Source organism: Equus caballus, chromosome 25, assembly GCF_041296265.1.
Source record: "Equus caballus isolate H_3958 breed thoroughbred chromosome 25, TB-T2T, whole genome shotgun sequence".
Lineage (NCBI taxonomy): Eukaryota > Metazoa > Chordata > Mammalia > Perissodactyla > Equidae > Equus > Equus caballus.
In genome coordinates, this window is record NC_091708.1 from 33,216,996 (window position 1) to 33,233,958 (window position 16,963).

Consider the following 16,963-nt stretch of genomic DNA (forward strand, 5'->3'; position numbering starts at 1 on the left):
AAAGAGTTTTAAAAGTGTACTCTGCCTAAGTTTATTTTATGAACATTTATTTCTATTTAAAATCTTTCTTTCCAGTAGTCTGGGGGATTAAGGAAGTGAAATAGTGCATTTTATTCATAAAAAACAAGTTTTACTTTTTTTATTATGAAGACGATATAGGCCAACCTGATTTTTCATCGCTCTCTGTTGTTGTATCTAAGTGTGAATGTACTGTGGTTCACTTTCCTCTGTTATTAGGCATTTAGGCCATTTATAAATAATGCTGCAATGAACATCTGGGGCATAAATTATTCTTCTTTCATTATTTCCTAGAATGAGAGCCCAAGAAATGGAGTTGCTGGGTCACAATGACACATTTGACAGCTTTTGCTCCATTTTGCCAAATTTCTGCCCAGAAAGGTTGGATCAGTTCTTATTCCCACCAGCCATACTTGAGGGGGTGGCATTCTTTTTTTTTTTTTTTTTTTGAGGAAGATTAGCCCTGAGGTAACTGCTGCCAATCCTGCTCTTTTTGCTGAGGAAGACTGGCCCTGAGCTAACATCCGTGCCCATCTTCCTCTAGGTTATATGCAGGACACCTGCTACAGCATGGCATGCCAAGCAGTGCCATGTCCGCACCTGGGATCCGAACCGGCAAACCCTGGGCCACTGAAGTGGAACGTGCACTTAACTGCTGTGCTACTGGGCTGGCTCCGGGGGCGGATTCTTAAGGGAGCCTGGGAAGCTGGTTATCAAAAGTCTAGCTGTCCTACGAGAAGGCTCAGGGACCATTTTCCTGAAACATCGTGCTTCATTCATTCATTCAGCAAGTACATTTGCACAGTTCAGCATCAGGAAAGGCTAACAGTTAGCATCCCAGGCTGAAGAGGCAGAGAGAAGCCGGTTCTCGTTCCCGTTTCTGCTTTGCATTTGCCGTAAAGCTCTGGGCTTATGCCAGGTCCCTGCTCTGCCTCCACGCTTAGGGCCAGAAGTCTTGACTTTATGTTCCCCGCCCAGAGACTTGGGTGTGAATGTGGTGACCCTCAGCGGAAGGCCCCTCTCCTGACTGCCTCCTCACCTCAAAACAGTTTCCAGACTCTGAGTTTTGCAGCTGGACCTCGGGAATTGCCTTCTTGGCTGGGGATAGTCTGCCCAGAGAGAGCAAGTGAATTTCCTAAAGCACACAGCAAGGCCTCCGATTGCTACTCCACTGCTTGTGAGATTTCAAAAGTGCTTATCTAAACCAAAGTGATTTCAGTTATTATGAAACCCAAGGCCTGGGAAGATGAAGGAACCTGGCTGTGGTCAGATCCCCAGTTTGTCCCGGCAGTGGGGTCTTGGGAAAGTCATTGCCCTTTCAAAACCCATTCCTCCCACTGTGAGATGGGGAATGGCGCCTTCTCTGAGCCTCTCTTATCTACTTCTCTGCCACTCGATGGTTTGATTTCCACATCCAGTGGCAGATCTTGGTCTGTCCATTGTGCATCCTCAAGAGGTTAGACCCTTTCCTTCCTCAGGGTAAAGGCTGTGTTCACAATGTTGCAGTTGGACATAAAGGGTGTTCCAGAGCGTCTCAAACTTATCCTGCACACGGATGAGCTGGAGATTTTGTTAAACTGCAGGTTCCGGTGCAGTCGGTCTGGGGTGGAGCCTGGGACTCTGCATTTCTAAGGAGCTCCCAGGTCGTGCAGATGTTGCTGGTCCAGGGACCACACTCTGGGTAGTAAGATTTTAAATCCTTTGCTAAGGGCCCAGACTAGAGCCCGGATCTCTTAATCTGAAGGTCTTATCTTTGAGGTTCTTTCTACCTATTGCATTTGCCTCCCTCTTCTCTAACCGAGGCAGAGTCGAACTATTTGATCCCCAGCTATGGGTTTCTAGAATCTCAACAGCCCTGGAAATATTTTGCTGCCTTTTTGCGGAGTGAGGTAGGGCCCCTGTTTATGGGAGTGACTCAGAAGGAAGCCATCTGAAGGGGCAGAAATACAGCTGAAGGACCTAACATTTCCACCAGCAGTTTTTCTAGTTAATTCTCTCTATAGACAGCAAACCAAAACCCCTGGGGAGGCCCCAGCCTGTTTTTGTATGCCTCTGAGCTACGAATGGTTTTTACATTTTAAAAGGTTGTTTAAAAAAACCCAAACCCAGGAGCCATCCCATGGCATAGTGGTTAAGTTTGCATGCTGTGCTTTGGAGGCCCGAGGTTTAGGGATTTGGATCCGGGTAGTGGACCTACACACTGCTCAACAAGCTATGCTGTAGCAGCGTCCCATATACAAAGTAAAGGAAGATTGGCACACATGTTAGCTCAGCAGCAATCTTCCTCAAGCAGAAAGAGGAAGATTGGCGACAGATGTTAGCTCAGGGCCAGTCTTCCTCACCAGAAAAGAAAGAAAAAACCCCAAGACCAAACAGGAAAGAATATGCAACAGAGAGGATATGTGGCCTACAAAGCCTAAAATCTTTACTGTCTGGTTCTTTACACTGAAGGTTTGCTAACCCCTGATCTGGAAGAACCAAAATTTTATATTTTTCTCTAGTGAGCAAGAGGCCTGGCCTTATAGCTTGAAATTTACTGAGACCAAGATGCAGGGAAGGCAGCCTGACTTGGCAGGAACTGCCTAGACGTCTTAGCTGTGTGACCCAGAGCACATTACTTCACCTCTCTGAGCTTGTGTCCTTCCTTCACAAAATGGGGACAATGATACCTGCCTGGCAGATGTATTGTGAGGATGAGAGTATGTAGGTGTGTAAAGAGTTTAACACTTGATAGATACTCAGAAAATGATGACTGCTGTCATTGAGGTGGCCATTTGAACCCTTCTGGCATTACCGAATGGATATCATGTTTCTCCCACCAAATCGGAAGGGCCTCCCTGTGAGCTGGGAGCAGTCTTTTAGGAGAAAAACACCTCTGCTCCAACCTCCCCCAACCCCGCCCCCAGGGCAGAAAGGTCTTCTTCAGCCGCCTAGACAGATGGGGTTCCTGGTGGCTTGCACACTTTCACTGACGGTGAGCTCTCTACCCGAAGGCCGGCCTTTCCACCAATGGGCAGCCCTGACTATTAGAAAGTGCCTCCTCTCCCTGTGCTCTGAGATGTAATTTAGCACCTAGCGAGCCCTGGGCTGGGATCTGAGCACTGGAAGGAACCGCCTCTCTTTACGGCACCATCTGGAGCATGTGGGTGATAGACTAGTCAGTGGTTTGTGGACCTTGTTTTTAAGCCACTGCAGCCTTAAGGTCCAAAATGAAAAACAGACCAACTTGGAGTTAGCTCGGTTTAATTCTAAACCCAACCGAGTCTGCAACTCTGAGGCTCCCAGCGTCCAAATCCTGGGAAAGCGTGTAATGCTCATTTTGCCCATAGATGGCAGCACCTGTACTCTTAGCGTCTCTGTGTGGACATGTGCACGCCTGTGCATTACGTGTTTACACATCTGTGCACACACGTGTACATGCACGTGTGCACACATGTGATTAGCTAGTTTCTTCCTTTGCTGATTCTTGAGCTGTGGTGGCCCCAGCCCCAGGCTCGGCTGGGCTGTGGGGTACACGGAAGCAGAACTTAGTCTAATGAGGAGGGGGCTGACTGGAAACAGACCGTTACAAGACAGTGTGACAAGGAAGACTAGAGGCCTCTGGGATCTCAGAGGAGACTTCCTGGAGGAAAGCTGGGACTTGATCGCGAGTGGGAGGAGAAAAGAAGAACAGGGAGGAAAAGAGTCCCAGAACAGTGGAAACGTGGTACAGGATTTGCACGAGGAGTCAAGGAACAGAGTGCAGCTGTGTCTGGCTGAGCTTGGCGGGGTGTGGGTGGAAGATGGGAACGGATGAGAGCTGAGGCCCAAGGCGCCGGTGGGGGCAGATCCTGAAGGACTTGAAGAGTTTGTTGAGCATCCTGGACGTGATCTGGGGGCCGTAGGAGAGCCGAGGTGGAGGCTGAGCAGAGGAGTGACATGGTCTGGGCTTGCTCTGAGGAGGCTGCCCTGCAGGGGAGCAGCAGAGAGGAAGTGGGAGGACCAGTTAGGAAGCAAACAGCCCCCCGGGTGAGAGGTGATGGTGCCTGGACCAAGATGTTGGCAGAGGGGGTGGGGAGAAGTTATGCATTCCGGTGGAATGGGCAAGATGTAATGGTGTTGGGGGCGAGAGTAGCAGAGGAGGGGATACGGAGGTGGGTGGTACCCTGGGCTCTGGCCAGTGGATGGGGGATGGTGGTGCTCTTGCTGAGATGGCGAGCACTGGGGGAGGAGCAGGTTACACTTGGGAACAAATGCATCACCAGTGAGGACGAGGGTGTGATCTGAAGGTTTGCAGAAGAGAAGGGGCCTGGATTTGAAAGGCTCCTCCTCACACAGAGTTAACAGGAACAATAAAACCCAACTCTGCTTTGATCTAGCCCGAGGAACCAGGAAGTTCCGTGGAACTTTCTGAGGAAGGCCCACAGAGGTGGCATTTAACAAGAGATCCTAGGGTCCAGATAAGCGCCCGACCTCCTTCCACATCCCCTTCTAGCCACGCGTGCCACTCACAATGCAGAAATCCAGCAGGAACGTCTGGGCCGCTTACTGTCAGCGGAGAACAGTGCTCATCTGTGTCTTAATCCCAGGAGCCTGCAGGGCCCCACTGCGTTTGGGATCTTGGCCTCTCCCCTTGGCTTAGAGGAGCTGGTTTGGGCAGAGAAATTTTCCAGTGGAGGCAGGAGCCAGCTTGCTCAGCGGCCCCCTGAACGTGGATGACTGACTCTGGGGCGTGAGGAAGGGGGCAATCCAGCTTGTACCTGAAAGGCAGAGGGGGCAGGGGCTGGAAGGCTGGGCTGCACAGTCCACTGTGGGCCAGGCATGGGCCGGCCCTTCCTTCGCTCATCTAGCACACACCCACTGGTCCCGCTGTTTGCCAGGTCGTATGCCAAAGCCAAAGCTTCAGCGGCAGAGTAGCCTAGTGGAGCTCATAGTCTGATGGGCGAGAAAGGCCCGTCACCAGATAATAAGAATATGGTCATCCCATAATAGAGCGATGCTTAGGCATAGAGATGGGAATATGGCAGGTAAACAGCTTGTGTCCCCAAACTGCACAAATACAGGATGAGAAAGATAATTTCCAGGAAAAGACTTAGAGATTTAATTAATAACCAGAGAAAACCAGATACCGCTGGAGAGTAAACAGTTTCTGCACTGTTCAAAACCCTTAACATATTTTATCTCATTTCATCCTCAGAATGACCCTATGGGGTAGGTTCTAGCATAATCCCTCTTTTACAGAGAAGGAAACTGAGACTCAGAGAGGTGAAGTAATGTGGTTAAGGAACACAGTTATTTAAATGCGGGGCCGTTTTGTCTAACTCCAGAATCCTGAATCACAGCTCTGAAGTTGACTGTAAGCTGAATTCAGTCATGCAATGGGGTTGTCTGAAATGCAAATGGGATTTTAGGTTGGATTAATAGAGGCATGATATCTAGAATGATGGAGGTGAGAGTTCCGTTTGCCCCACCCTGAATAGAGCTCGTCTGAATGCCTGATTCTAGGTTTTGTGCTGTCAGTAGGGACAGGGTTCATCTGGAGTAGATCAGAGAAGGGAGTGAGGGAACCAGACTCCTTGGTCTCAGGAAGAGCTGGAGGAAAGGGGTTGTACAACTTGTGGAAGACTTGAGGGGCCCAGGATCACAGTCTTCAAGTCTCCAAGGAGCCATTGGAAAATAGGGTAGCAGATCGGTTCTGGGTGACCCCAGAGGGTAGACCTTGGACCAACAGGAATAAGGCATAGGGAGAGAGATTTTAGCACATCCTACTGACAATTCTTTTAACCAGCCAAGCTCTCCAACAGAACGTCTTGCAGCCTTGGTGGGAAGGGAGCGCCCCGTTGCTGGAGGTGTGCAAGTAGGGGCTGTGTGACCCTGGTCGGGAGGAGTGGAAGCATCAACTGGGGCTTTGACCAGACGACCTGGAGCCCCTGACGCTGAGAGTCTTGGTCCTTTATTTCCAGGTGGTGCTGACGCCCCCCTTGGGCAGTGCTTCCGACTTGGTCCCAGCACCTCCCCGCGGAGCAGCCGTCTTCACCCTCACAGCCCTGCGAGGTAGGTAGAGCAGTGCAGACAGCTCAGCATCCTCCTGAACCCAGCCCTGACTGCCCCGGGGAGTCTGGAGGGGACTGTGGACGCAGCTGCTGGTCGCCACAGTGGATTCAAAGGGAGTCCCCGAGGTTTTTCTTGTAAGGCTCGGAGTACGTGTGTGCCCAGTGCCTCCTTTGCACCTTGCCCTCTCTTGAGAGGGAGGCGAGGCAGGGGTGATCCTGTGGGGAAGAGGCAGATCTGGGCTGCGTGCCAGCGCCTGGGCCCCACCCTGGCTGTGCTGCTTGCTCGCTGTGTGACTGTGGGAAAGTTGCTTTCCCTCTCAAGACCTCTCTTAGCTCTTCTGTAGAAGGTGGATCCTCTTGAGGAGGAGGTGCAGGAATTCTCCCCGGAGGCTTTGGGGAGGTGAGAAAAACTGGGGTGGGGCTGCCAAGTCTCCAGGCTTGTTGACCATAGGAGGAGTATCTGAGCAGTGTGAGTCCTGGGGCAGGTGGATGAGTCATACCCACCTGGGGATGGCTGGCAGGGTGGGGCCCACCTGACTATCAGATTCACAGGTGACCCGCTGCTGAAGTAGGCCAGGAGGTGCAGGGTGGAGCGCAGAGTCCTGGGCTGGAGGCAGGAGACCCAGTTCAGCCGCCAGCTCAGGCCTCGGTTTCTCTGCCTGTAAAATGGGTGCATCGGTCTCCCCCACCCACCTAACGCGTTGTCGTGAAGACCGCATGGGCTCTGAAACAGGTAGGGTCACTGGGGAATAACCCAGCTTCCAACGCGGGAACAGAAGTGAATTTCTAATAGTGCTTGTGCGGAGAGCCTGGAAAACACCCCTCGGGCTCATGACCTCACCCGTGGTTGCCAAAAGGCGAAGGGGCTGAATGCCGGCAGGGCTTACTCATCCTCTGCGGCCCAGTTGGCTGCCAGGTGGTGACACGGCAGCCGACCACAGTCAGAGCTGTTCCTCTTTCTCAAAGCTTAGGTGAAAGGGCCACCCAATGGTCCCCAGAATGCTTTGTCATCAAAGCTGGGCATTCCCAGAAGGCCGGCGGGGTCCAGAGAGGCAACTTGTCCCACTTTGGCTGCAGCCCGAGGGTTCTGCTGACAAAGGGGCAGCCCCAATCTGCTCAGACAGGAGGGATGGGGGCCTCTGGCTCTGGTGCTCCTGCTTTTGAGACTAAGCCCTGGAAACTCCCAAAGCCCGTCTGTCTCAAAGTGATCTGTCACCAAATAGAGTGTTATACTCCCTAATGCTTCTGCTACCGGTCACCCAGGGTCCCATCTTCTGCTTTCCCTGCTTCTGCAGAAGTGAGGACCCAGCTGAGTACCTGCAAGCTGAGAGCTCTGCCTGTTTGCTCCCTTCCCTCCTCTCCCTGGACTGTGCCCGCCTCAGCCCCGCCTCTGCTGAACTTGGGTTCCAGCACGGGGGCCCCAGGGACCTCCTACTTGTCAAAATCCAGTGGCATTTCCTCAGATCTCTGTGTACCCCCTCTGGAGCATCCGATACCTTCTCCTTCCAGGAGCTCTCTCTCCTTTTTCTTCTGGGAGGCTGCCCCGTCCAGCTCATCTCCTGCTTCTCTGACCTGCCCAGTCTGGGCCCTGTTTTCCCGCCTCAGACATTCTTCACCAGGATTTTGACCTCTTCTTGTCTTGACTTACATATATAGGTTCATTCACTCACTCATTCATGCATGCATGCATTCACTTGGCAGATATTTAGGCCCTCAACTGGGTGTTGGAGAATCAACAAACAGCATTTTTCCATCCCTCGTGGGTCTTATAGTCTTGGATCTTACAGGCGGCCATTATGCGCATACCGGATTCGTTCTTCCTTCAGCTGTGACGGAAACGACCAAGAACATGAGAGCATATGGGATTGGGTGGCTGTGATGGGATCTTGTCTGGACAGATGAGCAAGGCCTTCCTGAAAAAGTGCAGATGGAAGAGTGAGTGGAAAGTGGCCGGGTGAGCTGGGAAGGGAGCCCCCAGGCAGGGGGAACAGCATGAGGCTCTGAGGCAGGATGTTGCTTGTGGAATCTTTGAGGAACTGAAAGAAGGGAACGTGGTGGGGAGAAGGGCCTGGAGACAGGCAGCACCTCCGTCATGTGGACCTTTGGGGGCCTTGGTTAGAGTTTGGATTTCATTCTAGATCACTGGGGGACCAGTGGAAGTTTTAGAGGATGGGAGAGACTTGGCCACATTTAATTATTAGAACCTTTGGAAGAAAGAACCGCCAGTTCTGTCCTGATAAGCCCCGAGGGTGTAATTTTTGGTTCTTCCACACAGCGGCGTCCTGACGCTGTGCTCAGTACAAGGCTTCGGGTTGGGCAGTCCTGGGAAAGTGCACTTAGCAGCATTCTCTGGGCTCTTTGCATTTTTTCATTTACCTGGTCAACCCTTATCGAGCTTCTGCACTGGAGAGGGGAGGTGAACCAGACCTCGCTCCACCCTCAGAGATCCAGATTTGTGATGACTGATGCCTGGAGTGTGTTTCGATAAGTGCAGGGGCTCCAGGGGCGAGGGAGCGCTTTTCCTCCTTTGAGTCAAGCACTGGACTGAGAGGGGCATTGGGCATTCCAGGCAAGGGAGTCATGTGTGCAAAGGCTGGGCCACCTGGTGTAGCCGCTGCACTTGGGGACCAGTGAGCTGCGTAGCTAAAGCAGGAGCGTGGGACTGAGGTGGAGAATGCCAGGAGATGCTGGGGAGAGTGGGGTTGGGAGAGGCCTGGAATGCCGGGTGGGTCTCCATCCTCTGGGTGCCGGGAGCCATGGACAGTTCTTGAGCCGAGGGGTGGCTTGAGCAAAGGGATTTCAGAACAATCAGTCGGTGGGAGGCTGAGGGGAGGGCAGATCGGAGGGGCAGCACTGTAAACTGGTTGGAGAGAGTGAGTAACACTGAGTGAAGCCTTGTCACTCCCTCCTGCCTACACACACAGTAAAATACTCTGAGCCCCTTTCCGTCCTCTGCCCTTATTGGGTTATTCCCCCATCGGCTGGTCTGCATGAGCCGCCCAGCACTGTTTCACTGCCGCCCTGGGGTTTGGTTACATCCTGGGCCCCAGAGACAAACAGGTCTGAGCCTAAAGCATCGCTCTGGCCCTGTCTTGCTATGTGTCCCTCAACACATTCCTTAACCCCTCTCAGCCTCAGTTTCCTCATCTGTGAAATGGGGGTGGTAATAGGGTTGTTGAGGATTAACTGATGGGGAAATAAAGTCCTGACATATGCCTGGTGCATAGGGATGGCTGCTTGTCTTTATTTCCCTTTGGTTGGTGATGGCCCAGGCCATGTTGTCATCTGCCCCTTGGGGAGGGCTTCTTATAGCCATAAATCTGTAATCTGGACTGGAAACAAGGTGTCCCCAGCAGCCCTGGGGGGAGGCCTCTACTGGGATGCCGAGAGGGTTGGAAATGCCTTTATATTTCCCCCACTGGGGTCTGGCACAGGGCTGGGCTCAGAGCGCTGGACCAGGCCTTAATTGTCTTTTAGCCCCGGCACTCAGCACAAGGCTGGCCTATCTTGGTTCTCATAAATACTACACAAAAAAAATTTAAATAAAGTCGTCGACCTTGGGTATCATCCCCCCAGCACATTCATCTTATGGCTGAAGAATCTGGGGCCCAGAGAGGGACAGTGACTCATCCAAGGTCCCCCAACCCTTCGGTGGCAGGGCCTGGACCTGGCTCAAATATTTATTGCAATTCTAATTTCTTAAGTGTTGATAATTTAAAAATTCACAAGTCGACTGGGAGAGGGTAACAATGGAATGGGCATTTGGAGTAGAGGCTCCCCGTAGACGATTCTGGGAAGTGTCCTGGCTAGAGGGGCCCCGAGGGGATCATGCCAACCTCCCTCGTTTACATTTGGGGAAACTGAGGCCCAAAGAGAGGTAGTGGCTCTCTCAGGGTCCCCAGAGCGCGGGAAGCAGAAAAGTCGTCACGGGCCCACTTCCAGTAATCTGCAGGCGGTGGGCAGGCTCTTCCCCCTAGCTCAGGGCCTCATGTTTAAGAAAGGGAATTAGAGCGTGAACAGTGGTTTCCTGGGGAAGTTTGGGCTGTTAATGGTGTCAAGGAGAAGGACCATTTCCGGAGCCATGCGTGCCCATGTGATGCCTGTGGAGCTGGGCCTGGCGCAGCTATTTCAGACTAAGCCACAGGGTCCTATTTATAGGCTGATGTGATTATGTTGATGTGGTCAGGACAGGCCCGCCTGCCTTCTGCCCAGCCTAGCTATGGCCGAGGAAGAGGCCCTCGGGGGCGATTCTGACCCGTGGGTGAGTAGTGAGGGATCTGGAGTAGTCCCTGAGGCCTGCTCAGAGGAGGGGCTCCAGGGAGGCCTCCCAGGAAGTCCCACTCCTGACTCCCAGTTCAGCCGCAGCCAGGCCCTCTGTAGAGATGAAACCAGCCCCGATCCTGTTCTCCCCCTGCTTGGAAATCCTCCACTGGCTCAGATCAGGCCAGGACTCTGCGGGCTCCTCCTTCCCCACCCCCACGTCGAGGTCTCAGCCCCAGGCATGCCTCTAGTGTTTGCATTTCCCTGTGCCAGCCACACCTCTGAGCCTTTGCTTTCGCTGTTCCCTCCACCTGACTTGCCTGTTCCCAGGTCCCCAAAGACAAACCTAAATGCTTCTCCTCTGTGGCTCGTCAGGCTCTGTGCTCCCTACTTGGTGCTCCCGCTTCCCAGAGCCACTTGAGTGATTCATGTGTGCTCCCCACTGGGCTGCAAAGTCCTGATACAGAGAAAGAAAGAAAGGAGAAAGGCATTTGTGGATGTGCACTTAACTGTGGCATTCACCTTCCATGTTTGATGCCATATCATCTGCGTGCCACTCTCTGCAGGAGCTATCTTTAAAAGGTGTGTGGGGTGAGAGTAAGACTTCAGAGTCAGAGAGCCCTGGATTCAGACTCCGCTCTGCACTTGCTAACTGTGTAACCTTGGGCTGAATCTCTCTGAGCCTCAGTTTTCTCATCTGCAAAATGGGGGTGATGCTAACTTTGGGTTTGGGGGAAGCATTGTCAACAAGACAAAGATTGTAGGTACTTCTTGTGTTGCCTGATCCATAAGCAGCTTCAATGTGCAGTAGTAGGTGTTATTTACAGGTGGAGAAACTGAGGCTCTTAGCAGAGAAGTGTCTCCTCTAGGGCCTCATGCAAGTCAGTGGCCAAGAGGAGAGCCCTGTTCTTGGGGTCCTGGCCTCCAGCTCCACCCTGTGTTCTCCTTCCCTCCCTCTTAGCCCCCTGGGCCTCTTCTGTTCCCCAGATCAGGGGAAGCTTTGTTTGGGGATTGTTTTTCCTAAGAAGTTTCCTCTGTGGTGTCATTGGATGACTCAGAGCCCTGAGTCACTGGGGGAAGCCGGAGGCGGGCTGAGGTGGGGGGGGGGGGGGGTGCAGAGCGAAGGAGGGGAGTGAGGAGGAGGGAAAGGAGAGAAGGGACAAGGAAGGAACCCCAATTCCAGTTCTGCCTCCCACTGCTTGATCAACCAGGCCTGACAGGTCCTCTCTCTCGCCTGGCCCCAGTTTCCCCAAGTGTGAGAGGAGATGTGGGGCTTTGACGAGTGGTTCCCAGGCCAGGCTGAGCCTCGGGATCCCGGGTTCCTGGGCCCCACCCTGATTATAGACCCAGAGGCATCTATGTTTCTGGAGCTCCCAGGTGATTTGCTGCACACCTGGGCTGCAGAGGAGTTTGGGACCCACAGGCTGAAGCCCCCCCGCCCCGGCTCAGCCTCTGCCTGACCATCTCAGCTGCCTCACGGAGAGTCACTTCTCTCGCTGAATGCTTTTGCAGAATGGTGCAGGGGAAGTGCAGAGGCTGTTTTTTTTTTTTTAAACAGCTTTATTGAAGCACAGTTTATGAAAGTTGTCAAAGTAAATTAACATGCAATTTACATACATATAATTCACCTGTTTTAATTAATTTGCTAACTTTTAGTAAATTCACAGTTATGCCACTATCACCACAATCTAGTTTGAGAACATTTTTATCACCCTTGATCACCCCTAAGAGATGCCTGTGCCTGCTTGCCGGCAATCTCTGTACCCACCCCCCAGCCCACCACTGGTCTACTTTCTGTCTCTCTGAGTGCCCAGACCTGTGTGCACCTCCCAGGTTCACCCTTTCTGGCTGTGTGACCTCATGCAGATTACTGCCCTCTCTGAGCCCTGGATTTCTCCTCTGTAGGAGGGGGGATTTATATCCCCCTTGTAGCTCATTGTTTGAATTTCACTAATGTGATAGAGAATCTGATGCATAGTAGGACCTGGGGACTTGGGAGCCTGGCATGCAGTACACAGAACATAGTAGAGATCCCGAGGCACAATTATAACAGTACTAGCAGACATTTTATAGCACTCAGTCTGTGTCAGGCACTGGGCTAAGCACCTTAAGCGCATGATCTCTTTTAATCCCTACGACAGCCCTATTACGTGAGTGCTAATATCATTCCATTTGATAGCCCAAGAAACTGAGGCACTGAGAAGGGAAGAAACTTTTGCCAGGTCGCCTAGGTGACCTTTGGTAGGGCTGGGAGTCTGTCCTGGAGCTTCCCTCCTTAACCATTACACTACAGATGGGAATCATGGAGCGAGGGGCACAGCTGGTGGACCCAGGGCAAGGTTTATGGCACACACTTTCAAGGGACAGGACCTTGTACGGTGGACATGGGATTTGAAAGATGGTACATAGTACAGAGTACGTCATACAACAGATGTGATGTGATACATGGAGCATGATCTAAGGTGTAAGTGACACTGGATGCAGTGCATGGAACATGGGTGCACACACGGGATGAGGCATGAGGACCACAGGGTGTTCCAGTATGTGGCATGGAGAGCATGGTGTATGTGATGCTGGGCATGGTTCAAAGTATATGATGCAGCGCAAGGACGTGGTACCCAGGATGTAGAGCTTGAGATATGGCAGCGGGGCACAGAGGGCCCCTTTTTCAAGTCAGTACCTGGGGCCCCAGCAGGCAGTGGCAGGAGCCAATTTTCTCCTCTCACAAAGGCCTGTCCGTTTTTGTTCTTCTTCCTCCCTGTCTCTTTAGATGCCAAAGAGTGGGAGTGTCCCAGAGGAGTAGGGCCCAGAGCACCCCCCACCATCCCACCAGCTCAGACAGGGGTCAAGACTTGGGGCCAAGTCCATGGCTCAGGACGAGCCTGCCAGGCCCCCAGTTCCCCTCTCTCAGACGCAGCTGTGAGCATCTGAGCGTCGATGTTGGCTGGGCCCGAGCCGATGTTGGCTGGGCACGAGCCGGGTAATTTTCCTCTCAGGGCCCTCCTCCCTGGCTGCCACTGCTGCCTGTGGGCGTGTCTGCGTTCCGAGGCTTAGGGCTGAGGAGCCGATGGCTACCAGCTGCGTCTGAGTGGAGGTGGGGGGAGAGGGCAGGGAGGAGGCAGCAGCTCGCACGCTAGCATTTCCTGAGCCCTCCCGGCACCTGGCACTCACTCCCTCATCTGGTGTCCTCTGTACGAGAACCCCATTAGCTTGATGAGGAGACTGAGGCTCAGAGAGGCAAAGAGTTTGCCCAAGGTCACACAGTCAGAGGCAGAGCTGAGGCTAGACCCCAGCTCTCCTGGAGGCGAGAAGGTGAGGACATACAGAGGTCAGGCTAGGTGGCACAGAGGGTGTTGTTGGGGGGTCAGTGGTGATGATGCTGAAAGAGCATGTGGCACCAGATCACAGAGGGCCTTCAGTGCCAAGCCTACGAGTCCTGACTTCTTTCAGTCTGCACCGGGGGCCGTGGAAGGGTCTTGAGGAGGAAATGATCAGTCTCTCTGGATAATGGGAGAGTCAAAGGCAGGGAGGAAGCATGCATTGGTTCCAGAGAAAAGATGGGGAGCCTGAAGCAGGATCAGGGCTGGAACGTGGGGGCGGGAAGGAGTGTAAAGGAGGGAGTGTGGGGTTGGGCATCTCACCTCTGGCCTCAGCCCTTATGTACTGTCCTGGAGGGGTGACTCGTTAGGCCCTGCCCCTAAGAGTGTCTCAGAAGCCCCCAGAGGGACAGGCACCTGGAAGATGCTGCTGGTGACTGGCCAGCTACGTGGATGGAGGCGAGACCGGGAGACGCCGGGGTAGGGACGATAGCGTCCGTCCCAGAGCCGTCTGCGTGCCGGGCGTTGTGTTTCGGGCATCGGATCTTGTTTCATCCTTCCAGCTGGTTATGATTATTCTGAGCTGGGAGAAGAACAAAAGCATTCCAGTACCATACCTCCGCTCACAGTACTAAAGCGGGGAAAGAACTTAAAAAAAAGGCTATTAAAATTAAAAGGATTAGTAACCATAAAAATATTTTTGAAGCTCTGCTAGCTTTATTATAGTTCAAAGTTTGAGATAAATTGCAAAGAATCTTTAATGATTCGGTAGCAATTGGTGTTTTTCCGTGACTGATTTTTACCAGCATCAGGTTCTAGTTAGCCTGTGAGATAGTCCGGCCCTTCTGTAGCTGAGGACACTGAGGCTCAGAGGTTGCGTCACTTGCCCAGGGTCACCCCCGTCGTAGGTGGCAGGGCTGGGATTGGATGGTGCCTCCAGAGCCCTTGTTCTTTTGGGTAGGGGCGGACCAGGCCAGGTTCAGAGGAGAGGGGAGGGTCGTCACAAGGAGAGACTCGTGGAGGGGGTGGGAGGCAAGGTGGGCTGTTTAGGTGCTGGCTTGAGGCCCTCTCCTGAGATGCCTCCCCATCCCTGGCACCAGGCACCACCCCAGGTCTCTGGGTCTTGGCTGGGACCCTCCAGCCCTCCCCTGCTTTGGATGCAAGGACACAGAGGTAGAGTGCAAGGGTGCTTTTGGGGGCCAGTGATCTCGATGTGTGAAGGGCCTGGACATATGCTGGGGGGTTCGTCTTTGGATGTTATGGGTATTGAGCACCTGCTGTGTGCCAAGCACGGGGCCAGGGGCTCCTTCACTCCTCCCAGATACCCCACAGGGTAGGAATGATCATCCCATTTTACAGAGGAGGAAATGGAAGCCCTGCAGAAGGGCCACTTGCCCAGTTCCCACACGCTCCCCCCTCTGCCTTGACATGGTGGGGATTTGGGCTCTGTCCAAACTCACTCCAGATATTGCCATGTATTCTCTTGGGTGGAAGGTCATGCACTCTTCACCCTGTTGGTCATTCTTGGCAACCTGAGCTCATGGAGGCTCTGCCCCTGCTCCTGGGTTCCCTCGTCTCTCCTGTGCCCTGTCCCTGCCCCCTTTGTGTTTCCCGGGAGTTCTGCTTGCAGGATGCAAACTAACACCCACATGGATGGTCTCAAGCTTCTTGCCGGAGCCTAGTACCGGGGCAGTCACGGCTGTAGCTGGCAGAGAAGGGCTTTAATTGGAGCCCGCAGCAGGAGGGACATGTTACCATCTTCTGATGGCCTGTCGTCATTGTTCCCATCGTGATGATTATTGGCCTAGGGGGCTTCCACCATCCCTGGTGGATCCTGGTGAAGGATGAACTTGATCCTCAGACAGGCAGGAAGCGACCTTGGCTAGATGCACAACCATTATTTGCCTTTTGCTGTTTCTTTCAGAACCCTAGAGTCCCAGGGCCCTGAAGGGTCCTCACAGATGGGCTGGTTCACTTGTCACCTGAATCCTCTTGGCTGGGTCACAGCTGGGCAGCTCATTCCCTCTCGGGAAGTGGGGGGAAGGAAACCGGAGTTTTCGAACATCCATTTTATGTCAGGCGTGGTCCTGGGATCGTTCACATTTAGGGTCTCATTCAGTCCTCTCCACTCGCCTTCGAGAAAGGCATTTTTATCCTGATTTTATACATAAGGCACTTGAGTCTCAGAGAGATAGAAACGTACCCAAGCCCCCACTGAACAGCAATCGCAGCTTCGTGTATGCGCTCATACTCTGTGCCATGCACTCTGCTAAGCCCCAAACGTATCTTGCCTGATTAAATTCTCACAGCAACGCCAGGAAGAAGGTATTATAATCCCCATTTTACAGATGAGGAAATTGAGGCTCAGAGAGCAGAAGTGACTTGCTCAGAGCCGCACAGCTGGGAAGCGGTAGGTCAGGGATGTAAACCCAGCTTTTCCTGGCGCGGCTCTTTCCACAGTCGTGCACACTGTTTTCTTGGAAAGCCCTTCCTCTGTGAGGTGGGGAGCTGCCTCCCGTGGCTTCTGCTCGTTCTGGCTCTGGTTGGGGCATCCCAGGCCCTGCTTCCCTGGGAGGTTTGCAGACAGAGACCGTGTCCCCATCTCCTACTGGTCCCACAGCCACAGCACCTATAGTCCACGCCTCTTTGTCCTGTGGCTGATTTGTGTTTGCCGCTGGGCTCCCCTGTGGGTGGGCTCTGGGCCTAGGATGCAGTTGTTTGCAAGTGTTTGCCGTCCCAGCTGCTGGCCTGCCAAGCCTGCCAGGGCCAGCTCCTCCCCCAAGGAAGGGGAGACAGACAGCGAAGTGGACCCTGGCAGGAAGGGCACTGGGCTCACCCCCGTAGCCAAATGTGGCTGCTTCCAGGGCACGGGCTCAGGAAGTGGCGGGACCGGGCCCCCTCTGAATGTCCTGTCCTGGCTCTCAGCGCTAGGTGGGGTTGCCTCTGGAAGCTGGGAAAGAGCCAGTGGCTTTGGTCCCTGGGATAGTTGGCCTCTTGGAGGTGGCTTCAGCCAAGCCCCACTGGCCATCTCCCCGACAGCTGTCCACACCCAGGATGGACTGGGCCAAGGCAGAGGTCCAGCTGGCCCTTAAGGGAGCCCTGTTATGTCATGGGCTCAGGCCTCAGCTCTAGCCTGGGAGCCAAGACCTGGGTTCTAGGTCTGCTCTGCTATGTGAAGCACTAGGTGATTCTGAGAAGTCACACTCTTGTTCTTGGTATCATCATCTCCAAAAAGGATGGCCTAATGAACATTGCTGCTACTAAGTCCTACTCTGTGCCATGTAGTCCAGGAGTCTTGCTCCAGAGCTCCCAACCGTCCTGCAACTGGGCATCACT

The 16,963-nt window shown here is 53.3% G+C and overlaps 1 protein-coding gene across 4 annotated transcripts in view; it reads left to right on the forward strand.

The window, feature by feature from the left end:
• Positions 1-16,963, forward strand: part of GSN (gelsolin) — a 56,083-nt gene that overhangs the window by 5,760 nt on the left and 33,360 nt on the right. For 3 of the 4 annotated variants that reach the window (XM_023628606.2, XM_070250367.1, XM_070250368.1), the window contains exon 2: positions 5,961-6,051. Coding sequence is in view for 1 of the 4 variants with exons in the window: in XM_070250366.1 (XP_070106467.1) it covers positions 10,270-10,311 (42 nt within the window). In the remaining 3 variants the exon portion in view is untranslated. Of the gene's footprint in view, positions 1-5,960; positions 6,052-10,146; positions 10,312-16,963 lie in introns of those variants that run through there. The other variant, XM_070250366.1, reaches the window with a different exon arrangement.